The 25,775-nt window shown below is 43.0% G+C and overlaps 1 protein-coding gene across 1 annotated transcript in view; it reads left to right on the top strand.

Moving 5' to 3' along the window:
• Positions 1 to 280: 280 nt before the first annotated feature.
• NIPA1 (NIPA magnesium transporter 1) overlaps positions 281 to 25,775 on the top strand; it is a gene marked incomplete at its 5' end in the record, with an annotated part of 32,298 nt that continues 6,803 nt past the window's right edge. The window contains 3 exons of the mRNA XM_080914799.1: positions 281 to 440; positions 15,169 to 15,216; positions 16,208 to 16,298. Of these exons, the coding sequence (XP_080770925.1) occupies positions 281 to 440; positions 15,169 to 15,216; positions 16,208 to 16,298 (299 nt within the window). The remainder of the gene's footprint in view (positions 441 to 15,168; positions 15,217 to 16,207; positions 16,299 to 25,775) is intronic.

Raw genomic sequence — 25,775 nt, 5'->3', positions numbered from 1 at the left:
GTACTGCAGAGCTTCCTGCCCCAGACGCTGCACCAGCAAGCTCTACCGAATTCTCTCTCAGCGTTCACACAGAAGCCTTGGCGGGGGCGGGGGGACTGGGGGGGGGCTCTTCCGTCCCCACCGCAGGCTTCCCATCCACTCCCAAACTCCGCTCCCGCCCCCGTCTCACTTCGCAGTCCGACCTCGAACTCCGCTCCCTCTCCGCCCCGCCCCGCGCCGCTCCTCTGCGAGCCTGTGGGGCGCGGCGCGCGCACGCGCAGCGGAGGGCGGCGCGGGCGGCATGGGGACTGCGGCGGCGGCTGCGGCGGCCGGGGAGGGGGCGCGCGGCCCGAGCCCCGCCGCCGTGTCGCTCGGCCTGGGCGTGGCTGTGGTGTCGAGCCTAGTGAACGGGTCCACGTTCGTGTTGCAGAAGAAGGGCATTGTGCGCGCTAAAAGGCGAGGTAGGCCGGGCCGGGGTCCGTGCCACGCTGCTGCGGGAGAGCCTGTGCGCAGAGCACGAGCGGGCTCCCCCCGCTGCCCCGTAGGCATCACCGCTGCATCCTACGCGGTCTCTCTGTCTCTTCTCGGCGATCGGGGAGGCCTTATTCACTCTTTCCAGAGCCCTGCACCGGACCTCTTGCCACGTTCCTTTGCAGCCCCTTCCCCGAAGCAGAGCATCAGGACAGGACAGGTGCTCAGCTTGGAGCCCTATAGCCCAGAGGCCCTCATTCACCTACTGTCAGGCAGAGAGATTCCTATTCTAAGGATCCAGTGGTGGGTGGAGCCAGGCCTGCCTTTCCCTTGGACTGGGTCTGGGGTGCTCTTGGGAGAGCACTTGGTGTGAAGAAGGGTGTGTGGTGGGTCCGAAGGATGTACAGCCTCCACTGAGGCGCCAACTCTCACCTTCAGTACAAGGTCTGTAGTTCCCAGCGGCTCTTGCCCTAGGGTCTTTAGATGAGTTACCTGTGGTTGTCATTTCAACAGTCCGAAGTGTCTGAAGCATAAAGAAAACATAAAACCGGCGTGCAAATGGGCCGCTGAGGATGCTCTGGGTCAGCCAGTCACCAGATACCACTCCTTAGTGGTACAGAAGTGGGATGAGGGACAGAAACCTTCTTTGTCTGTGCCATGTCATTGTGTTGAGAGGCCAGTGACAGGCACTGCATGTAAGAGGCAGAATACTTTGAAAGGGAAAAGTAAACATTGCTTTCAGAGAAACCAAGAAAGGCTTGTGGTTGGAGCCACAACCTCAAGAGCTCTAGGCTACCACTATATGAGAAGTAAATACACTTAATAGTTCCAATTCCAGAACACATGTTTGACTAAGCTGGCTGGGTAGCCGGGAAAGTTGGGAAAAGAACTGACAATATCAAGTGAAAGTACAAAACCAGTAATGTTTATTTAAATAAATTAATTTCAAAATGAAAGCATCACAATCGTGATATAAAACCCAAGTGAAACCAGATAGGATCTCCCAAGCCTGCAGATAGGTCTGTGCAAACACATCTGGTACACAACGGTCTGTCAACTTGTACAGGCACCAAGATTGGGTAAAAGTGTTTGTTTTGACTAAAATCATTGAAAAACACATGTGTCTTTTATAGCATTGAGTGAGATGGGTACTTTACTTGGGAGGTATTCTTGCAAATTCCACGACTGCAGGATAGCCCTGAGAGAAACATGACACAAAACTCACAAACAACAGCTGAGGAACATCATACAAAATACCTGACTGGCCTTCCAACCTAGACCATGAAATCTGAGGAAAGCTCATAGCCAGAAAGAATCAGAGGACACATACCATCAAATGCAGGACATTAGGGGAAAACAGAGGGAATTTGAGTACAGAATTTAGTTAGAAAAAAAAATACATTAAAAGGATAAGCCACTTGAATAGCAAGAAAAAGTGTGTTAGTTAAGTTTTTGTGTTCCAGGGGACTGTTTAATTAGAAAACAAAGACTAACTTGGAATTGTTTTTGAGGTCCTGGGTCCAGTCTTAAGTATCATATTTTTAAAAACCAAAACCCGATTATGGATTCTTTTTATTTATACCTACATACTGTATATTGTATTGTATTGTATTGTATGTGTGTGTGTACTTTGGGGAATAGTCTCTCACTGTTTAGCCCAGGCTGGTCCCAAACTCTGGATCTGCCTGTTCGGCATCCTGCATAGCTGGAATTACAGGTATGTGCTACCACACATAGGTCCATACTATGCCTTTGAATTAGTAAAGAGAAAGTGTAATCTTCGTTATTTTTTTAATCTCTCCACCTTCTACCAAGAAGGTGGTGGTGGAAGGCACCTCTAGCTTTAGTAAACGTACTTTGTTTAGCAGATATTTTTGAAACTCTTATATACTATTATAGGCACTGAAGTTGCAGCATTTTCTAAATCTGTTCTCAGGCCATATATGATGGCATATGCCTATTTTCCCACCCTGTGCTTCTAAGCTCCCATAAAATAAAGTAAAACAAACTTCCCATAATCTCTTATCAGACCTACTTAACAACCAACAGAACGGATAACCATCAAATGGAAGAGGAGAGAACAAGGTGACTCGTAAGAACTGGAAGGTTAAGGAGACCAAACCCTGTGATTTCTTATATTGTAACTGTGCTTCCTTCAAAGACTGTACCTTTATGATTGACAGGTGGTAGCATTTCTGGAAACATCCAAGTTTCAGGGAAGATGAATTCTAACTGTGGTTCTTTGACAGAGAGGTTTGGGGACCTACTGGCTTTGTGCTTCACCTTTAAAGGGCCTTCTCAATCAGTGGGCCCACTGTAACTCCTGGAGGGCTGGAGAGTGCCCTCTGAAAGCACAGGCTCAGGACTCAGCTGCCTCACTTTCTTAGTGTACCTTTGCGTGAGGTAAATGGGACCCGGGCATGGAGTCTCATTCATAGTTCCCAGGACATTTGCTCAGGACCCCAGGAGAGACCACAGTTGCCTTATTCTTTCTATGGTATGGTATTTGCACATAACTTATGACATCCTCTGTTTGTATCTCTTTTCACTTGTATTTATACCTCCAGTAACCTGTTAATAGCTAGTAAAACTTTAAGTGCTGTGGAAGTAGCTGTTGCACTCTATTGTCTAAGGGAATAGCGTTTGAAGACGTTCAGACGTGGTCAGTATGGACCTTTAGTTTGCTTTTGAGACATTACCATGCATGCCAGGTTGTCTAGCTGAGGATGACCGAGAATTTCTGCTCCTCCTGCCTCCACTCCCCACATGCTAGGATTACAATTATGCACTATAATGCCCTGTATAAGCAGTGTTGGGGGGCTCAAATAGAGGTTTTATGCATGCTAGGTAGCACTCTATTAGCTGAGCTATATCCTTAGCTCTGCAGATGTCTTCTTCAAAAGACTTGTTTGAATCCTTGGATGTAGAGGGCCAGCTGCCCCAAATGCCCAGAGTTAGAGCCCCGTGGGGGGGGGGGTGCTCACAGAAGAATAAGTAACCTGCAGGTAAGAAGGTATGTGTGGTGCCAACTGTTATTAGCTTCTTGCTGCTGTGGAAATAGCAGAGAGAAACAACTTAAAAGAGGACGGGTTTGTTTGAACTCACAGTTTTAGAAGTTTCTGTTTGTTGCTTTGGGCCTGTGGCGACATAGCATATTATGGGTTTTGGGGCAAGTGGTGATTGAAGCCTCAGGTGATTGCTAACTCAGGCAGCCAGGGAAACAGAGGAAGAAGAGTGAGTCCACAGCCTCTCTAAAGGTGTGTGCCAAATAACCAACTTCCTTTCACTAAGCCCCTTCTCCTAAATGTTGTATATTCTTCCAGTTGCACCATTAGCTAGTAACCAAGCTTTTAGTCTATGGTCCTTTGGTGGACATTTAAGGTCCAAGCCATAAGACTATCTAAATAGTAACCAGATATTCCCCCAAAGTAAGGTTATTTCAGGGTGTTAAGAACATGTGATAGGACTGTGCATGCAATAGTAACCCCCAAAAATATTCAGGAAGATTTGAGGCAAGGGGTGGGGAATTAAGGCAGATAGAAAAAAGTTTACATATAGTACAGACTTCATTGGTCTTAGAGACTTGAACAAGTGTCTGTGTGAGCTCATTGGTAGAGGGGCTCTTGCTGGCAGTGCCCTGCCTGGAGAATCTTCTCTGAGTTGAGGAATGTTGAAAATAAACTACACTGACTGTGTGCGGTGGCACATGCTTGTCATCCTAGCACATAGGAGGCAGGACCAGAGGGGTTATTTGAAGCCAGCCCATATCAAAAAGGCCAAATACAGAAATGATTAAGAAAAGTCATGTAACCCAAGTTTGTGAGGAAGAATCTCTGGTGGGACTTTAGAAAGCACTTACCTCAAGCAGGTAGGCGTGGACAGCCCCAGCTTTCTGCCTGAGTCTGATAAGAACAAATTCTTTTTGGTATCCATAGCTTTCATTGCGATAGCCACTTAGAGGAGAGGCCAAGGCTGGTTGTTGCTGAGAGGCTGTTCATGGATGGTGATAACGAGGAGCCAGGGCTACCTGGAGACCAGGCTCAGAAAAGTTGGTTATTCAGAACTGGTTGAGGGTATTTCATAATTAGTTCCCGAACTCTATGCTTGATGCTGTAGACTAGGAAGAACTGGTCGATCATTACAAATTTCCTTTTTAGAAATAAGCCCGAGATAAAATTCTATCTTGCCCTCGCAGGAGTAACTGTCAAATGAGGAAACATAAAACAAGCACTGGCAAGGAGTTAGGGAATATAAAACCCTTATGTAGTGCTAGAGGGGATGTAAAACGATGCTGCTGTTTCGGAAAGTAGCATGTTTGTTCCTCAAAGTGTTAAATATAGAGTTACCATTTGACCCAGGAGTTCGACTTCTTGGATCATGCAAAGACCTGAAATATTCTGGCCATACCTAAATGACGAGAAAGCGGAGGATGGAGTGATGATGCATTTTTAGTCTTAAAAGCATTGTCCACAGGGCCAACAGATGGGAGTGAGTTTTCTGCTTCTGTCACAAATACCTGTGGTGGAGCAATAATAAAATGTTTACTTTGACTCATAATTTTGGAAGTTTCATTTTAAGTACCTCAAGCAGGAGCTTGGAAGAGAAAGATGAAGGAAGGAATGAAGAACTTAGAGTTCCAAGGTCTCCTTCAAGTGCATGAATGATTTACGATTGTTTGTTGGCCCTGAGTGTCACAGGTTTTGCTACCTACCAGCTGTGACAAGCTGGGGACTAAGCCTTGAATCTGTGACCCTTTGGAAAATATTCTAGCAGATGGAAAACTGTGCCTTTTTAAGGCTGAGTATCCTTCACAAGAAGGAAGTTTTGGTATGTTAAAACACAGATGGAGCTTGAGAACATGCCCCTAAGTGAAATAAGCCTGTCCTGCAAGGCCACGAACCAGGTCCTCAGAGCAGTTTAAACGTGTGGGCAGATGCAAAGTGTGGAGTGGAGTAGGAGGAATGGGGAGGGCAGTGGAGAGGAGTGTTCTACAGGCGCAGTGCTGAGCCTTTCCAGGACTGTAGCGTTTTAGTGATGGGCTGTTGTCACTATTATTACCTTTCTTGTTTCCGTGAACATCTGTCTGGCAGGAAGCATCATGAGGGAGGATGGTTACATTTTGGCTCATGGTTTAAGGAGACTGTTGTCCCAGGGAGGCATAGGTAGAGGGAGGTGGCTGTTTTGCTTTAGGAGTGTGTATCAGCTGTGTTGTAGTTTAAATGTGAAATGTCCCCCTATAGTCACATGTGTTCGCTTAGTCACCTCTTGGTGGCACAGGGAAGGTTGTGGAGCCTTTGGAAGGTGGAGTCTCTCTGGAGGAAGTAAGGCAAAGGAGAGCAAGCCTTGAGATGTCATAGCAGAGCCTGCTTGTCATTTTGGATGAGATGTGACTAGCCGGCCTTCTGCTCTTGGTCATGTTCCCGTCAGTAACTGTAGGCCAAAGTAAACTTTACTTCCTTTAAGGTGCTTCTTGTCAGTGTGTGTGTTCACACTCAAAGAAACCAAGCTCTGTTCCATTGTGATTCCCACTGGGATGAGCTGTGCCCACACCCTCAGCCAAAATAAGGTACTTCCTCCTTAAGTTGTGATTACTAGGGTATTTTATCACAGTAATTAGGAAAGGAACTAAGAAAACTGGTACTGAAGTGGAGCTGTTCACAGTGTGCAGAATGCACCCAACTGTAAACATTTCTGTAGTCCTTAAAATAAATGTTTTTTTTTTTAAGATAGCCAAGGCCTCACACACACACACACACACACACACACACACACACACACACACACACGTATGCATCATATATATGTATATATATGTATTTATACACACATACTATATATATATATACACACACTATATATACACATACACTATATATATACATATATATATTTATATAATTTGCCTCAAACACAACATGAAGTTAAGGGTGACTTTGAACTTCTGATTCTCCTACGTCTGCTACCCAGAGCCATCACACCTGGCATACTCCAAAGTGTTCTAACTGTTCCTACACTGTCTTTTGAAACTCAAGGCAATTTTTAAACTTTTATCTTATATGAAAACATTTAGAAAGATAGAAATCCGGAAGAACTCCTTGATGTTGTGCTCTGACACCCACGTTTCATGTTATGGCGCATGTCCCACTCATCACATACACACTCACACACATATACAATGTAATAAAAACCAAGGCACATACTTCTAACACTCATTAGCACAGAATAAATATTCCCTTCTCAAAAGGAAGGTGCAGGGACATAGCAAGAAAAGGTTGGGCATAGAATAAGATTCATATCAGATGAACCAAATAGCAAATTCTGCATCTCCATGAACTTCTGAGGCTTGTAATAGCATCAACTGGGCTCCCATGACTTTAGCAAGACCGCCCCTCCAGCTCTCCCCTCCCCCCAAAGCACATGTGGCTTCTCTCTCGTGGAGGTTCTGCTTGGTGCCTGTGGCTTTCTTTGGAAGATATTCCATCGTCTTGACATCTCTAACATTCATGGGTTTTCATTGCAACCTCTTACCTTTACACAGTAAAGTGTAACTTTTCAGAGTTCTTGCAGGGAATCTGAGAAATTGAGAAAATGCACCACAGGCTTGCCTACAACAGACCAATCTGGTGGGGTATTTAGTTTTTGAGATTCCACCTTCCACAGCTGCTCTAGCTTGTGTGGAGTTGACATAAAACAAGCCTGCACAATGACCCCCTTGTCAACCTGATGCTTCAAACACATCGTTGATAAGCCATAACTTTTTCTTTCTCATTCCCAAGATATTATCATAATGTCTAGACAACAGTATAAAATATAGTTCAAACTTTTAAAGTTCCACAGTCTTTAAAGTTCAGTCTCTTTAAAATCATTCAGGCTCAGCTGAGTGGTGCTGGCACGTGGTACAGGTCCGCCTTTAACCCCAGCCTTCCTTTGGTGGGAAGAGACAGATGTATTTCTTGCGTTTGATGCCAACCTTCTCTACAGAGAAAGTTCCAGGACAGCCAGGGCTGCACAGAGAAACCCTGTTTTAAAAACAAACAAACACCAAAACATTCAGAGTCACCTTCAGCATTCAAAGCTACTCCAAAATATTTATAGTTTCTGTGGAATATCCAAAGTCCCTCTAAGACAACCAGAGTCTCTTAATCATGAGCTCACAAAAACAAACAAAATTAAATATATTTTATTAACCAGGGAATAACCAGGGCACAGCCACATTCAAACCAAGCAAAACCAAACTCCAGCAATGTAAGAGTTCATTGTTCAATATCCGAGCTTCATTCAGGACCTTCTGGCCTCCCCTGAAAGGCGTTGGCCACTTGTCTCTCTCTTCATCCTCTGCAACCAGTACAGCTTGTCTCCTAAGCTCATACCAGCTCCACTCAGAGCTTCTGTCCGAGGCGGTCATCCAATGGCATTGTCTTTTTTTAAGCTTATTTTATTCATTTTTATGTACATTGATGTTTTTGCTTGACTACATATCTGTGTAAAGGTGTCTGATTGTTTGGAACTGTGGTTGTAGACAGCTGTGAGCTGCCATGTGGCTCTGGGAATTGGACTCAGATCCCCTGGAAAAGCAACCAGTGCTCTTAATGGCTGGGCCATCTCTCCAGCCCTGGTACGGTCATTTCTAAAATGCTGGGGTCTCTTGCTGCAGCTAGGCTGCACTTCCACGCATAGCTTCTCCTGGGCCCTCTTCAGGGACTCTGACCCTGCCTGATGATGCCAAGCCTCAGTTTCCTTCCATGACCCCTTCAGCCCTGGACCTTCTACTTCACCAGTGGCCTCTCAGGACCTCTCTTGAGGGATTTCAGGCCTGGCACACAGTGTCAAGTCCCAGCTTCTGCCCCCAAAACCCTTCCATGCCTTCAAAACCACTTGGATAACCTTTATGTGTTATGAATGCAGTCTTGGCTTCCTCTAGACCACAACTTGTGTGTGCTGGTCCTGAGGAAACACTCCTAGACTTAATTATCCTCAGTGGTGCTGGTGTTTTCTTAACCACGGCTGATTCTTCAGTCCCAACTGAGTAGAACTGCATATTCCTAATTCAGAAGATCACATGAAGGGCCTGGACAGTCTTCGAGTCCTTCTGAAACTTCAAAAGCCGGGCATCAATCATGTCTTTCAACATTTCTATCTTCCAAGCCCCCACCCACAAGTCCATTAAGCTCCGAATGGCCTTCTCATCCCAAAGTTACGAAGTCAATCCATTATCCTTCCCCAAACCAACATGGTCGTAGGACTGGCACAACAAAAAGCTGGAGACAGGAACCAAATCAGGATGCCATTGAAGAGCGCTGCTTATTGGCTTGCTCAGCTTGTTTTCTTAGACGACCCGGGACCACCCTTGCCTAGATGTGGCACCATCCACTGGGCTTTCCCATATCAGTAATTAATCCAGAACGTGTCCTGCAGGCTTGCCTACAAGCAATCGGATAGAGGTGTTTGTCTCATTTGAGGTCTCCTCCTCCCGGATGATTCTCTCTTGTGCCCAGTTGACAAGCCAAAAACACCCAGGACAACTACTGTTGGAACAAACAGGAAATTTCAAATGCTCGTCTCTGTGGCTTTCTGTCCTTGTCCTGGCCAAAGGATCTGTACAGTGGTAGAGGATAAGAATCACCTGGGAAGAGAAGTGTGGGTAAGGCTTGAAGTAGTTCTGAGGGCGTTCCTCCTGGGACCAGGAGCTGTAGGAACAGTTGCATTTGAAGGCAAAAATGATGAGATACAGTGGGTTTAGAACAAGAGAGGGAATGCAGGATCCCTGGAGCCCTTCCATGAAAGAGGAGGAATGAATGTGGCCAGTGACTGAGTAGGGAACCTAGCACAAATGGGTGGATGTACAAAGCTGTTCAGACATCTTACTCTTCTCTGGGAGATGTGCCGGGGTCTTTACCAGCTGTGAGAATGAGACTCGTCAGATGCAGAGGAGTTCACACTTGCTCCGGAAGTTTGTCACCATGCTCGTGTGCAGGAAAAGCGTGCAAATATGATACTGCCTTAAAAGGTGAGAGTGACCTAAATTCCAGTGAAAGCTCCTACTGAGAAAAATAAGTAGAAAAGGCCTGGAATGCTAGGAATTTCGTAGAACCCATTGTCACAGGGAAGCAAAAGCCCAATACTGACTTATTTCTAGGTACTTGGTACCCCACTTTTCTCCCTACTTTGATAATAGCACCATTTTTGAATCATCATTACCAGCATTTACTCTCTGAAAGTCACTGATGTTGAGAACATAGGTAGAGAATAGGGAGAGCCCAGGGATCCATTGTCCTGGTCGCTGATAACACTGGGCCAGTTCTCATTATGGAAAGGTTAGTGGTTTGAATGTTAAAGTCCCCCATCAGCTCGTGTGCTTGGACACCTGGTCACCAGCTTTTGATGCTGCTTTGGAATATTCTGAAATCTTTAGAAAGTGGGTTCTTGCTGGCAGGGGCCACTAGGGGCAGGTCTTGTGGTTTTATAGCTTTCTGACTGCAGACACAGTATGAGCAGCTAGCTTGAAAGATGCCTTGCTTTTCTAACAATGTGAACTGTGTCCCTCCTTAAACAGAGAGTTGAAATAAAGCTTCCCTAGGTCTAGGTCTAGGTCTGTTCCTGTGATAAACAGGACCCTCCGGTTCTTAGTCCTGCAGAACTGATTTGCATGTGGAATGTAATACGTACAGTAACTTTTATACAGGAAAACATTTCATTGGGGCTGGCTTACAGTTTCAGAGGTTTAGTCCACTATCGTAATGGGTGGAAAGCATGGCAGAGGGCAGGCAGATATGGTGCTGAAAAAGGAGCTGAGAGTACTACATCTTGATCAGAAGACGCAGGAGTCTGTGTGCCACACTGGGTATAGCTTGATCATATATGGTTTCCTGCCTGCCTCCACAGTGACACACTTTCTCTAACAAGGACACACCTAACAGTGCCACTCCCTATGCCCAACCATTCAAACATATGAGTGTGGGGGAAACATACCTCTTCAAACCACCACAGAGGCCTTTTGCCATTTTAGTAGCCTTTTCAGTCCTAGTGGGGAACCTGGGTCCTGACTAGTGCTGTTGTCTATAAACACCAATATTCTTGAAGATGGGGCAAGAAGGCACATCTGGTTTTTAGTCCTTAACCTGTATAAGTGCTTCACTTGTGGATTGGCTCAAGGAGTCCAGAGGACACAGATAACTAAAATTGTTTTAAATGCAGACAGTGTGGGCGTCACACACAGTGATGGTCAGTCCTTGTCTCTGGAACAGTTAAGTTACCCTGTCTAATTATGGACTCCCTGAATCATGTTGTCCCTAAATTAGTTTCCACTGTAGGTAGGGCCTGGGGTCTTAGTATCTTATTTCCCAGAGAGTCACAGTTCCTTTTGGCTGTTCTCTTTAGAGGCTATTCCAATTCCTGCACATCAATGTTTGGAAGGAACAATGTTAATTCTTGGGGGATTTATAACGCTACCTTTTTTTGCATCTCTTTTGGTCCGCCTGTTTCCTTGGGCATCATTAAACATGTTCTTCTGATGGCTCTTGTTGATAAATGCCATTTTAATAGGAGTTGGATGGCCTCCAATAGATTCAGTATCTATTGCTCAGTATGGACAGATGGTTAGCTGTTAAGAATCTCCACTTTCGGGCTGGAGAGATGGCTCAGCGGTTAAGAGCACTGACTGCTCTTCCAGAGGTCCTGAGTTCAATTCCCAGCAACCACATGGTGGCTCACAGCCATCTGTAATGAGATCTGATGCCCTCTTCTGGTGTCTGAAGACAACTACAGTGTACTTATATATAATAAATAAATAAATATTAAAAAAAAAAAAAAAAAGAATCTCCACTTTCTCCAAACACAGCATTGACATGTAAGGTTATGAAGGTATACTTTGAATCAATGTAGACACGATTTCTCTTTTCCCTTCCTTTTTCCTTTCCCCAGAATGAGTCTCATTGTTAGGGCTATTTGCCTATGGGCCTTGTATGGTAATTGGTTGTGGAGAGGCATCAATTACTCCTCCCTAGCTGACCACTGCATATCCTGTCTTAAACTCTTCATTTGAAACATAACATATCTATGTCTCTTCTGGATTGTCCAGCAGCTGGTCATTCAGCTAAATCCTGTTGGCATAAGTGAGATAATTTCAATACACAGGTGTGCCAAATCAGAAGGGGTTTTTAGGCTGTCCTCATTTTAGTTGTCACAGACAGTTGCTTGAAATTAAGTCTACTTCTGGCCTCTTTAGTTCTAAGACATCCTTTTTGTGTTGGGTCATGAGACCTTCCAGTGATTGCCACAAAGACAGTATAGAAGCTTTTTCAAGGAATGGTGCTGCAGTTACCATAGCTTTTAGATGGGGTGGCTATTCTGATGCTCAGATGTCAAGTTTCTTTGAAAATTAGGCCACATGTCTCAGTTCTGTCCTATAAATTTAATCAATACCACAAGATTGCTTTTCTGCCACAAATACCAGAGAGGGCTTTTGGAGATCAAGCGTGCCTAATGCTGTGGCTTCTGTGAGAGCCCACTTTATCTGATTAAAAAATTGCTTTGATTGAACATCCTGTGTGAAGGGCTCAGAGTCTAGACCCCTACTAGCTGCATAGAGAGGTTTTTGTCATTAATCCCAAGTTGGAAATCCTAACTTGACAAAATTGAGCCATGTTCAAGATGCTGTCTTGTTGTCTTGTTTTTGGTTGAAGTAGTTCAATTATCCCTAACTTGATGTGGCAGCTGTGGTGGTACTTCCTGCTGAGTTCCCCCACTCCCCCGTCTCTGTCTCTGTCTCTCTCTCTCCTTCTTTAAAGAAAGTTTAGAATTTTGATAGTATTTCTGTCTGAGCTTTCTTTTTCTCCAATTTTATTGGATATTCTCTGTATTTACACTTCAAATGTTATACCCTTCCCCTCCTACTCCCCTTTTCCTCCCCCTCAACTTGTTTCCATGAAGGTGCTCCTTCTCCCAATCACTCTCTCCACCTCAGTGCCTTGGCTGTTGATGATGATGTTCTTCCCATGAGGGTGCAAATCTTTCAGCTATTTCAGTCCTTTCTCTAGTTATTTTATTGGGGCCCCCATATTCAGTCTGATGTTTAGCTGGAAGCATCCCCATCTATATCTGTATGACTCTGGGAGAGCCTCTAAGAAGACATCCATCTCTGGTTCCTGCCAGGAAACGCTTCTTGGCATCAGCAATAGTTCTTGGGTTTGGTGGCTGCTAATGTAGTGGTTCTCCAGGTGAGGCAGTCTCTGTAGATCTTTTCTTCAATTCCTGCTCCTCTATTTGACCTTGTTTTTCTTCTCCTTTTTTGTTCTCCCTTCTAAGAAGGACTGAGGCATCCACATTCTGGTCTTCTGTCTTTTTGAGCTTCCTAACTTCTGTGGATAGTTTCTTGGATATTCTGAGATTTTTGGGGGGTGGGGAGACTGACCTCTCTTTAGTAGATATTGAAACATCACCTACATGTTGGAGAATGGGTCCTTGTGTCAAAACTAGGTCCAAAGAGCTATTCTATTGATGCAGCAAAATACGGGGCCTGTTTCTGAACTTTTGAGGGAAGGTTGTCCACATACACTGTTGGAAAGCTCCAGTGATTGGGTCTTTTCATCCAAAAACAAACCAAACCAACCCAACCAACAAAGGTTCAAGGTGTAAAGGGATGCAAAAAAGAAAGTGTGTTTTTTGGCTCTACCACTCCTCCACTAGTTGTCTTCTCAGTCTGAAAAAAAGTAAGTCTTGGACCAGTCAGCTTTCTCTACTTGCCTTCTGTACAAGGAGGACCAAGGTTTTACAGAGAAATTGACAGAGGACCAGAAAGACTTGTAGAAAAGTTTTTATGGAAGATTGTATTTTTAATTCAGCTTCCCACTTCAATGGACATGTTTTGATTAGATAATTTATCTCAGGTTTTTAATGGATTTTAACTGAAGCAAGATGCTTTAGCTTATCCAAGAGTTCTTGTATCCCTAATAGTCAGATTCATTTTGGTGGGTTAATTTCTTGGGGGTACTTTGGAGGCTAAGGTTATCTAGGTAATACTCTAGAGACCCTAGAGTATTACAAGATTGCCCCTCGGTAGCACAAGTCTCTTTCCAAGATGGGAGGTTATTGAGCTACTGTCAGGAATACATCATTAAAAGCCTGGTCTTCAGCTTGACAGATGCCCGAGGTTACTAGTAAAGTAGTATCTTAGAGGGGATTCCTTCTACATCCCCTGCCCACTGTAGATCAGGAAGATAGGTTTCCAGGTACGGACCAGGTAATTGGCTTCACTCTCTATAACAGATTAGTTTTCTTACCCGATACTTCAAAGACAACTCACAGTACTTCAGCAGGGATCAGGAGTTAGCCTATTCCCTGGGCACCCTCAGCCCTGTACAGTCGCCATGATGTTGTGGTGAGGGTTGGGTTCTTTCTCTGAGACAGCATCAATCCATATTGCAGTGTTAGATTTGCTAGTCCTTTCTTGTTGAACTTTCAAGATGGGGAAATAGCTCTTACATGCCTAATGTCCCAGCTCACCCCCTTCTTTCTTTTAAATCTCAGGACTTACCTGGATATTTTGGATAGGCTTAGCCAATGCCTTCAAGGGCAGTGTAATCATCTCTGTTCCTTTTGGTCTTCCTCTAGGTCTTGGCTGTTAAACACGAAGAGAACAGTGTGCAACAGCTAAGTGTGAGGGTTCTGTGGTCAACTCTTTAGTTCCTGAGGTGTTTGTTAATCTCTAGTGCAGGCTGGATAATAAAATATTGACTCAGAAGTGCTTTTACTTTGGCGAATGTAGGATCCATATTGGTGAATTCACAAAAGCCTCAATTAGCCTGCTGGGAAATATGGCAGGGTTTTCTCTTTTTCTGAGAGTGTCTTCTCCAATGTTGTCATAGTTATTTAAATGTAATGTTTTATTCTTTTTTAAAAGATGTATTTATTATTATATTTATATGAGTACAATGTAGCTATTCTCAGAAACACCAGAAGAAGGCATCGGATCCCATTACAAATGGTTGTGAGCCACCATGTGGTTGCTTGGAATTGAACTCAGGACCTCTGGAAGAGCAGTCAGTGCTCTTAATTGCTGAGCCATCTCTCCAGTCCCCATAATGTTTTATTCTTACAATAAGGCTTTCTATCATCTGCCTATACCTATGATTCCCTGAGGAGTTAGAATCCTATTGGTGATTTCCTGATCTGAGGCCTGGACTTGCCTGGAACTGCCTAGTTCTTGGAAATGGAGATTTATGCCTAATCTTCTTAACTGCCAATTTGAAGCCTGTCACGGAATTGGCCTAGCCTTCTCAACACGTATGTGGGTGGTGGTGGTCGAGGTGATTGGTATGCCATGCACATGTGTCTTCAGAAGCTGGACTGGAGTTACAGACAATTGTGAGCTGCCTAGTGTCATTGCCTGGGATTGAACTGGGTCCTCTACAGGAGTAGTAAGTGCTCTTAATTTCTGGGCCATCTCTCCAGCACCCATATATGGCCTATAAACCTTCTTATGATTGGGGAGGTGCCTCAGTAAGAATGCTTGCTGAGGCTCTGAACTCATATCCTAGCCTACATGTAGACATTTAGGAATATGTCGTGAACATCTGTAGCTCCAGAGCCTAGACAGGTAAATTGCTAGGGTTTGATGGCCACCAGCCTACCAAATCCCTATAGATATGTGTACATAACGCACACACACACACACACACACACACACACTGCTTTTCTGATATTATTCTCACTTTTTTATAGGTACTTCCTACTTAACAGACATCGTGTGGTGGGCTGGCACAATTGCAAGTAAGTGGTTTGTATAGTAGGTTACAGCCTTCTCATTTGTTTTCTAAAGTCATCACATGGGTGTGGGGATGGAGAGGGCAGGGTGAGTGTGGCTTTAGAGGTCCTCCCATTCTTCTGCTCTCTGCATTTCAGATTTGCTCTCTTTTCCTGTTGTCCTTCCCTTTGCCGAGAGAGAGTCGATGGGGAAGTGTGGGATGCTGACCTGGGAGAAGGAGGCAGGGGCTCCAGCTGCAGGTCAAGACCATGTGCTATAACTTAAAATTAAAAACCATTATTTTTTTTTAAATCACATGGTTTGTCATATATTGCCTTTTAAGCAAAATGCTGCCTCCCTGAGGCTGATTATGCTTATTGGGGGAACCTCCTTTTCAGCTTTGTTTGAGTAGCACACCTCGGGGTGCTATGCAGCCCAGCTCTGGACAGCTTCTCACACTGGAACAAGTCCGAGGTCATGTGAAGGCTGTTGTGAAGCTCCGCCCGACTTGTTGAGGAAAGCTTGGCCATTGGCTATAAAATGGCAGTCAGAAGCAGTATGATCCCTTGCTGTACTACTATAGCATGCACAGAAACTACTCTGTACAACCTAGAAATCATTTAAAATACTTTGAGTGTTGGCACCATAAAGCAATGAAAAGTATTTGAGCACACGTGTGTGTCTAAGCGTTACATGGCACCGGTGAACTGCTTTTATGTTACATTTTGGCCATAAATAAATAAATAAGTTTGAAATGTAAGTTAACATAGTTTAAGATGGAAGTTAAAGAGTAAGGATATAGTCAGTGATTTACTTGTTGCTGTGACAATGCTGGCCATTTCACAGACTACTTCCTACCAATCAAGTTCTGCCCCTGGGATCGGTGAGCATGTAGATTTGCTTCCTCAGAAGTGGTGCAAAAGAAACCCTTTCAGAACAGAGTCTTGCAAAACCCTGATTGGCGATAAAAAGGGAACTTTGTAATGGCAAGCAGTATCCTTGTGATTCTCTTGACAGTGGCTGTTGGCCAGATTGGAAACTTCCTAGCTTACACTGCAGTCCCTACAGTCCTGGTGACTCCCTTAGGTGCCCTTGGAGTGCCGTTTGGGTAAGAACTGATATTCTCTTTTGATATTTACTATTCAGTTTACATAGAAAAAAAAAACCCTTTCATTATAAATGTTTCTGTTTAAAAAGTAAAGTTGCCGGTGAAGATAGATCTTTTGTACTTAGAATTCATATTTTTGTTTTAACCCTACCGGTGCATTTCTCTGTGTTGATGGTGCTCCTGCTTAGAACTCGCTTTGTCATGTTTGGGATTCCAGTCTATCCATAGTCCTCAGTGAATCTGCTGCTGTTGACTCTCCTGGGCTTTGCTCTGGAAAACTTCTCAGAGCCAGAGTCTTCTTCCTACCTCCAAGTGTTATTCCCAGAAATCTTTCTGTAAAAAGTCAGCTTGTGTTTTATGAAGATGGTTAGCATCCCCTGCTAGAAGGCGCCCTCCCACCTCATGCCAGTAAGCTACCGAAGCTGGGTGCTTCACACATGGACATCAATACATGTGGTATATCATCAGAGTCCTGTCAACGGATGTCCTGCAAGTGATGAGTCTCTGGGCTTTACTCTGTCAGGCTGATCCAATCCAAAGGGGAACTTGAATGTTCAAGTTGGAGTTTCTTGACTTGAAATAATCTGCCTGTCATAAGGAGTCAGAGCTCTAGGGACCAGGATTATCAGCAGGGTTATTCTCCCATTACCTAGATGTGGAGAGGTATTTAGAGTGACGGCTGTCAAAAATCACCTACTTTATTAGCTTGGTCACCTAGTTCATTTTGCTGTAACAAAATGGTTAGGAATGGATTTCGGTTTTAAAGAAACAAGGTTTTAATTTTGGTTCATAATTCTAGAGTACAACATTGGGTAGCCCCCGTCCTTTTTTTCTTTTGAGATGTGTAGCCCTGGCTGATCTGGAATTCATCATGTAGACCAGGCTGTCCTTGAAGTGGTCTGTTTCTTCTTCTCAGGTGCTAAGATTAAAGTTACATAGCACCACATCTGGGTAAAGATTTGTTTGTTTATTTATTTTGTTTTTAAATAATTCTTTTTATTTTTAATTATGTGCATATGCGTGGTCTGTGTACATGTAAGTGCAGGCACCCTGGAAGTCCAGCAGAGGACACTGGGTCTGCTGGAGTTAGAGTTCTGTTGTGACCGCCTGATGTCAGTCAGTGCTAATGTCAGAAGACAGAACTGAACTTCGTGTCCTCTGGGCAGACTGCGTGTGTTCTTACCAACTGAGCTGTGACTCTCAAGCCCCAGGGAACCCCATTTGTGAGGCTCACAAACTATGCCAAGGGAGCAACAGAACTACCAGTTATAACAGTTGCTTCAGTGGCAACAAATCCAGTTCCATGAGAGCTGTATTAATCACAAGCTTTCCCTTCCTACTCCTCTTCCCCTTTCTTTTTTATTTTTTCAAGACAGGATTTCTCTGTGTGGCCCTGGCTGTCCTGGAACTCACCCTGTAGACCAAGCTGGCCTCAAACTCACAGATATCCTCCTGCCTCTGCCTCCTGAGTGCTGGGATGAAGTGCTCGAGCCACCCCCGCCCCCCTCCCGGTTCAGTAATCACTTTTAGTGATGGGATCACCTTTAAAACTGCAAGTCAAATTTCAGCATTAATATTTGTAGGGACAAACCACATCCAAACCCTTGGCTTACCACAGAATGTTTCCGTAAGACCTTCACCGACTACATCAGCATAGCCTGCTATAAAGACATTGGAGTCCTGCTGTACCTTTGAGGATGCTAATATTAGACCAGGATAGACGAGTACTATGCTGTTTCGTTTCCTGCGTATGTTGTCTGCAGCTTTATTCCAGACAGAACTCAGTCCTTACAGAGTGTGGTAAATGTATTTCTTTACCTTAAATTCACTTTAAAATCCTGTAGTCTAGGGGCTAGAGAGGTGGCTCAGCAGTAAAAGTACCACTTGCCCTTTCAGAGTATTTAAATTCAGTTCTGAGCAACGTACTGCCATTACCGCTCAGAACCACTTGTAGCTCCAGTTTCATGGTACCCTTAGCCCAGTTCTGCTGTCTGAAGACACTGCACTCACATGATGCATAGGCATACATTCAGGCAAACATTCTACACATAAAAGAAAATAAGTCTCCAAAGAAAGATCCTGTGGTCTAAAAACCTCAACTCTTTTTTTTTTTCATATGTGACTTTGAAAATAGGTTTTTACCCCACTGTCTTATCCAAACATGCTCTTTGGTATTAATGTTGCTTGATGTCACTTTGGATTTGGATACCCCTGAAAGTCTGATGGGGGCAGGAATGGTCCTTACACTTGGAATCACTCCTCGGCTTTCCCAGTCTGTTCCCATGGAAGATAAGCTGATTTTATGATCTTTAAACATGGCACATGTAATATATAAGCCAATCCTGGTACCTTTTATAGTTAAGTGACCCACTGCTCCAATTTTGCAAGAGGTGCTCTTCAGCCAGTGAAGTATAGGACATATGTGGTTTTAGGGATAAAGCACAGAACTATGTGCATGCTTTAAGTAATATACTATTGAACTTTAAAAAAAAACAGATAAATCAAGGTAAATTAGAAGAAAGCAGAGATGGCAAAGTATATATATATATGTATATGTATACGGTTTCTAAGAAGTTCTGTTGATAATGCGTTAATTGCCAAATCTATAAAGAATGGAAAGGAATATGACATTGGAAAGAAAATCTGTCTATATTTCTGAAATAGAACAGAGAGCCCCATCAAATTGGTCCATTTTAATATGCAACAGTTTAATATATGTAATCATTGCAATATAGTTTAGTAGAGGTGTTAAAAAGCTACTTGAAAATAATTCCCAAGTTATGGAAAGGGTATAAGAGAGTCATCTTCATTAGTGCCCAAGGCCCTCACCCAGACGTACTTCTTACAGACTTTAGCTCACTTTCTCTCTCCTTGACTCTCGGATCAGGCTCTTAACCTTGGCAATATTGCCATTTGAGGTCAGATATTCATTTGTTGGGTGTATTAAAGAAAGCTGTTCTGTATCAGGTTGTTTAGCAGTATCTCTGGCCTCTGCTTACTATATGCCATTAACATTGATCCCCTTCCTGAGTATCTCTAGAGATAAACAAATCAACCCAAATGTTCAGCAGTAAGAACAGGTTGGTGTAGGATGACACAGGTCCTGTTGAAGGCACTTGCCACGAAGCCATATGACCCCCACATTTGACATGTATTCCCTCTCCATAAAATAGTTTTAAATAAAAAGGAAGATATGGTATGTTATCCAAATAATAACTATCAGTATGTTAGAAAATCGATTATATAACAACAACAACAAAAAGTTACTGAAGGATATTTTATGATAAAATGGTCACTTCTTCTGGAAAATATAAACAGTTAAATGCACATAAAACAACTTCAGAATACATATAGCCAAATGTAATAGGAGAAAGGTGAGAGATAATAGAGGTGGCTTCATGGTTGAGAGCACGGGCTGCTCTTCCAGAAGATTCAGTTTGCTTCCCAACACCCACATGGAAACACACAGCTGTCCATGGTCTACTTTCAGGGCCTCTGAAGCCACTAGGACACACGTGATACACAGACATACATGCTGGCACAAACCCATTTACAGGAAAACAAATAGGTGAAACACTTCATGTCTTTAATGATAATAGAGGATGTGAATGAGATAAAAGCACATGACATAGATGAGGTCAGGAGGGCAGCTTGGATGACTGCATCAGTGGCTTTTTAAAAAGGAAAGACCTGAGGTCATGCATTACATCACCCCGCCACATGGTCTCCTCCACAATGCCTAGTGAGTCAGATGCTAAGCAGATTCCAGTGCTAAGCCCTTGGATCTAAGTAAACCTCTCTTCTTTGTAAATTACCTAGTTTGGGATACTTACTTATAACCACAGAAATGGACTAAGACAAGATTGTAATTACTAAAGCCAGAAATAAAATAGGGACTTTTCTACAACTATGTGGAAATGGAAATAATTATATGGTGTCAAATTAGGTAATTTAGGAGAAATGGACACATTCCTAGGGAGCCTACTGGAACTATTTCAAGAAAAAATACAAATGTCTAAATTCTCAATTTTAAAAAAACTCCAAAAAAAGAAAAAGAAAGAAGGAAAGAAAGAAAGAAAGAAAGAAAGAAAGAAAGAAAGAAAGAAAAAGAAAGGCAAGGAACAAAAATAGTAACTGATGATTTCTATTGTTTGGGAATTTTGTGTATGCATTTTGATCAGATCTCCCCTCCTTTCCATCCCTTCTAGTTCCTCTCCTGTATCTCCAAATGTTTTCCTCTAATCTATATATACACTTCAGAAAAAAAATTAAAACACCCACCAAGTCCATTTAATGCTGTCTGCATGTACTCGGATGTAGGATCAGCTCTTGGAACACGCCTCCCTGGAGCATCATCCCTGAAGAAAACAGACTCCCTATTCTGGATAAGACTGTGTGAGCCCCTTCTCCATCCGTGTTGGCATCTTGCCTGGCTTGATTTTGTGCAGGCCTTGTGCAAGCAGTCACAGCCACTCGAGTTTGTGCGTGCTGTTAGCATAACTGTCATGTCAGGTAAAACCTGTGTCTGCACAGACACCCAACCCCTCTGGCTCTTAGAATCTTTCTGCTTACCCTCTCTTCTGCAGTCTCTGAAGGAGGGGGTAGAATACACATGCTCCACTTAATGCTGAGCATTCCACAGTCTCATAACCTCTGCGCACTGATCAGCACTGGGTCTCTGTGTTAGTCACCATCCACTGTAAGAAGAAGTTTCCTCTCTAAGAATTGGGAGACTCGTTCATTTATGGTTAGAAAGCGAAGAACTTAGGAAGCAGTTTATTATTATGTCCGTATAGCAGAACAACAGGACTAGGTTTTAGCCACACACGGGTTTTTGTTTGTTTGATTTGGGGTTAATTCTTTCTCCCAGGCTTGAAGTGGTTGGTTAGTCCCATACCGTCTTCTCCACTATTACTCCAGTGGGCATATCCTGCCCAGGGCAATCATTATTGGAGCTCAAGGGTTCACATCTGGGTAAAACTTTATTACTTCTCTCTTCCTCTAGGATGCATAGCACATCCCAATACTGATTGCTGCTGGGAAAGCTGGAACCACTGTTCTTCAGAGATACTGGCCCCGAGATACTATCCATGTAGATGGTCTCATGACATAATCATACAGGATGTGTTAAATGCTCTCAGCTGTTCCCTCAACTAAAGGGAAGGAAGGGAAGGACGGGCTGTGTAGAAAGAAGAATGAGAACATGACATTGGGAGATAAAAGTAGGGGGAGATGGGAAAGAATTAGAGAGGAGGGAATATAACCCAGTATACTGAGTCCAAATACACATGTTTGGGTATTACATGAAAATATTTAATAAAAATTAAAGCTTCATATCCAGTAGAACCAAAGCAAATGAAATAGGAATAAATTTCACAAAAAAAGGATAGTCATACTCTGAAAACTATGCAAGTCTTTTGCAGTCTTCAAGTAGATGCCAGTGCCAAAAGATATTTCTAATATGAGTGTAGTTAAAGGAGATGTGAACAGCCCATATTCACAGACCAGAAAAAAAAAATATATTACCATGGTAGTGCTCTCATTAATCTGTAGGTTCAGCAAAATTCTATCAAAATCCTATCTGAATTCTTCATAGAATTGGTACACTGTTCCTAAGATGTATATGCAGATGGAGAAAACTTTAAATAGACAGACAAAGCTTAAAATATAAAGAAAGCTAGAGGGATGACACTTTCTAATTTCAACGCTTCTTTCAAAACCCAGTAATCAAACCGAGTGCTGCAGTGTGTGCCTGTAAGTCCAGCACTTGGGTGGTTGAATCTGGATGTTGTGGTGTGTGCCTGTAAGTCCAGCACTTGGGTGGTTGAATCTGGATGTTGCGGTGTGTGCCTGTAAGTCCAGCACTTGGGTGGTTGAATCTGGATGTTGTGGTGTGTGCCTGTAAGCCCAGCATTTGGAAGGCTAATGCAAGGGAACATCATGATTGAGATGAAACTGGACTTCATAGTGAGCCCTCATCTCAAATAAAATAAAATAGACACTACAGCAATCAGAGCCTAATACTGGCTTAAGGTCAGGTACACAAATTGATGAAAATGGGATTGGGATTTCAGAGATACATTTAACGGTCTTACACTTATTTCTGTCTAGAAATACGGAGCTAACTCTATAAGAAGGACCAGGCTTTCAAAAACTAGTTCTGAAGGACTGGGGCTGTAGCTCATATATGTCCACTTTTGCCACATCTACTCAGCATTGTTCTGAGCACATGCAAGATCCTAAGCTTGATCTCACCATTGCCAGAATGAAGAAACAAACCAAATGGTGCCAACAGACAGGACGTTGGCATGCAGATATTCAAGGTTGTTGCTTCTACCTCACCACGCAAAAAGGAACTCAATCCGTTTAAGAGCTAAAACTGGTAGACTCCTAGAAGAAAACAGCTTAAGACACTATAATTTTTAAACCAGGCAATGGGTTATTTAACCATGATACCAGAATCACATGAAGAAAAAAGAAATAAACCAGATACCAAAATTAAAACCTCTGTTCTGCAGAGACATGAAGGTTGAGACTTGTCTGGGATGTCCAGGATGAATGGCAGGGTAGAGTCAGGGTAGACCTAATCAAGATGCATTGTATCTTGTATTAAGCTGATAAAGAGAATAAATTTAAAATAAGTAGTAATCTAGTGAGATAGCTTAGGCAAAGACAAAGTTGATCTTTACTTCGGATCACCTAACAACTTCAGTCTTACAGCTCACATGTGTGAATGGATTCTTATAAGTTGTCCTCTGACCTCCAAATACATACTATAAAATGTTTACACACACACACACACACACACACACACACACACACACACATTTTAAAACCATGTTCCAGAGATTGCCACCAAAAAAGAAAATTCAGAACAGAAAAGTGTTTCTCAAGTTATGTATATGATCAGGGGCGTGTACCTCCTAGAAACTCTCATAACTAACTTTTCCACGTGCCTGTTGTGTTCTGGTCTTTCGAAGTGGTATGGGAAGTGATCTGGCCTTGTGGTCCAGGTTCATTATCTTGCTGCTTTTGTTTATGGCAGATCCTCCCAACCATGGCACAGCCTGGTAGCTGCCCCAGGTGAACCTAAGTTTTGGTTTTTGTTCTATGACCCTCCCCTTTCTGTTCCTGATTCTTTGGGCAGCAACACTGACCCCCTACAGCTCTATTACTTTACTATTGTTGTGACAAAATGCCTTGATCAAGGCAGTTTATAAAACAAAAAGAGTTCACTTTGGCTTACAGTTTCAGAAGGTGAGAGTCCACAGTGGCAGAGCGAAGGGACAGCTGAGAGTACATTTGCTGATCCATGAGCAGGAGACAGACACAGTGCTGGGAATGGTTCCAGCCTTTTGAAGCCTCAGAGTCCTCCACCAGTTTCACACTTCCTCCAGCAAGGTCATACCACATAATTTCTTTCCAAACAGTTCCACCAACTAGGGATCAAGTAGTCAAAAGACGTGCGTCTGGGGCAGTCCGAGCCTCTGGGGTTAGCATCCCACTATCAGTGACTGCATATTATGTCTGTTCTTTTGTGACTGGGTTATCTTACTCAGGATGATATTCTCTAGATGCAACCATTTTCTTAAGAATTTGGTTAACTCATTGTTTCTGATGGCTGAGTAATACTCCATTGTGTAAATGTACCACAATTTTTTGTATCCATTTATCTTCTGAAGGACATCTGAGTTCTTTCCAGCTTCTGGCTATTATAAATAGAGCTGCTATGAACTTTGTGGTGGATGTATCTTTGTTGTATATTGGAGTGTCTCTGGGGTATATGCCCAGAAGTGGAATAGCTGGATCTTCAGGTAGTACTATGTCCAATTTTCTGAGGTATTGCCAGACTGATTTCCAGAGTGGTTGTATCAGTTTACAACCCCACCAACAGTGAAGTGTTCCTCTTTCTTCCACAACCTCGCCAGCATCTGCTGTCATCTGAGTTTTGGATCTTGGCCAATCTGACTGGTGTGAGGTGGAATCTCAGGGTTGTTTTGATTTGCATTTCCCTGATGGCTAAGGATGTCGAGCACTTCCTCAGATGTTTCTCAGCCATTCGATATTCCTCAATTGAGAACATTTTGTTTAGCTCTGTACCCCATTTTTAATAGGGTTGTTTGATTCTCTGGTGTCTAGCTTTTTGAGTTCTTTGTATACCTTGGATATTAGGCCTCTATCTGATGTGGAGTTGGTAAAGATCTTTTCCCATTCTGTTGGCTGCCGTTTTGTTTTCTTGACAATGTTCTTAGCCTTACAGAAACTTTGCAATCTCATTAAGTCCCATTTGTTAATCTTTGATCTTAGAGCTTGCTTGAGCCATTGGTGTTTTGTTCAGAAAATTTTCTCCTGTGCCTATGTGTTCTAAGGTTTTCCCTACTGTCTCATCTAATAGTTTCAGTGTATCTGGTTTAATGTGGAGATCTTTGATCCACTTACACTTGAGCTTTGTACAAGGAGATAAGAAAGGGTCTATTTTCATTCTTTTGCATGCTGAGTGCCAGTTGGATCAGCACCATTTGTTGAATAGGCTGTCCTTTTTCCATTGAATGTTTACAGCTCCTTTGTCAAAAATCAGGTGACCATATACATGAGGGCTCATTTCCAGATCTTCTATTCTATTCCATTGATCCACTTGCCTATTTCTGTACCAGTATCATGCAGTTTTCAGCACAATTGCCTTGTAATATAGCTTGAGGTCAGGGATAGTGATTCCTCAGATGTTTTCTTGTTGTTGAGGATGGATTTCGCTATTCTAGGTCTTTTGTTATTCCAGATGAAATTGCACTTTGTTCTTTCCAACTCAATGAAGAACTGGGTTGGAATTTTGATGGGGATTGCATTGAATCTGTAGATTGCTTTTGGTAGGATGGCCATTTTAAAAATGTTGATCCTTCCAATCCATGAGCATGGGAGATCTTTCCATTTTCTGAGATCTTCCTCGATTTCCTTCTTTAGAGGTTTGAAGTTCTTGTCATACAGACCCTTCACTTGCTTAGTTAGAATCACACCAAGGTATTTCATAGTTTTTGTGACTATTGTGAAGGGTATCTTTTTCCCTAATTTCTTTCTCCACATGTTTGTCCTTTGAATATAGGAAGGCTACTGATTTGTTTGAGTTAATTTTGTATCCAGCCACTTTGCTGAACTTGTTTATCAGCTGTAGGAGTTCTCTGGTGGAATACAAATCAGAAAGGAAGAAGTAAAAACATCAGTCTTTGCAGATGACATGATAGTGTACTTAAGTGACCCCACAAATTTCATCTGCTTTTTTAAGGGCATCTCAAAAGATGAACTGGTTCTCTGCAGAAGACCTTTTTTTTTTTTTTTTTTTTTTTTTTTTTTGTCTCTCACTTACTGTGACTCAAGGAGGCACAGAGCTGAGAGAAACCCTGTCTGGCCACTTCTTCACATATTCACCTGCAGCCACATACCTCTTCCTCTGTCCCCTGGGAAGGCAATGATTACTTTCTAACC

Source organism: Micromys minutus, assembly GCF_963924665.1.
Source record: "Micromys minutus genome assembly, chromosome: 3".
Classification (NCBI taxonomy): domain Eukaryota; kingdom Metazoa; phylum Chordata; class Mammalia; order Rodentia; family Muridae; genus Micromys; species Micromys minutus.
The sequence above is the reverse complement of the archived record's forward strand: the minus strand, read 5'-3'. Positions and strand labels throughout refer to the sequence as shown.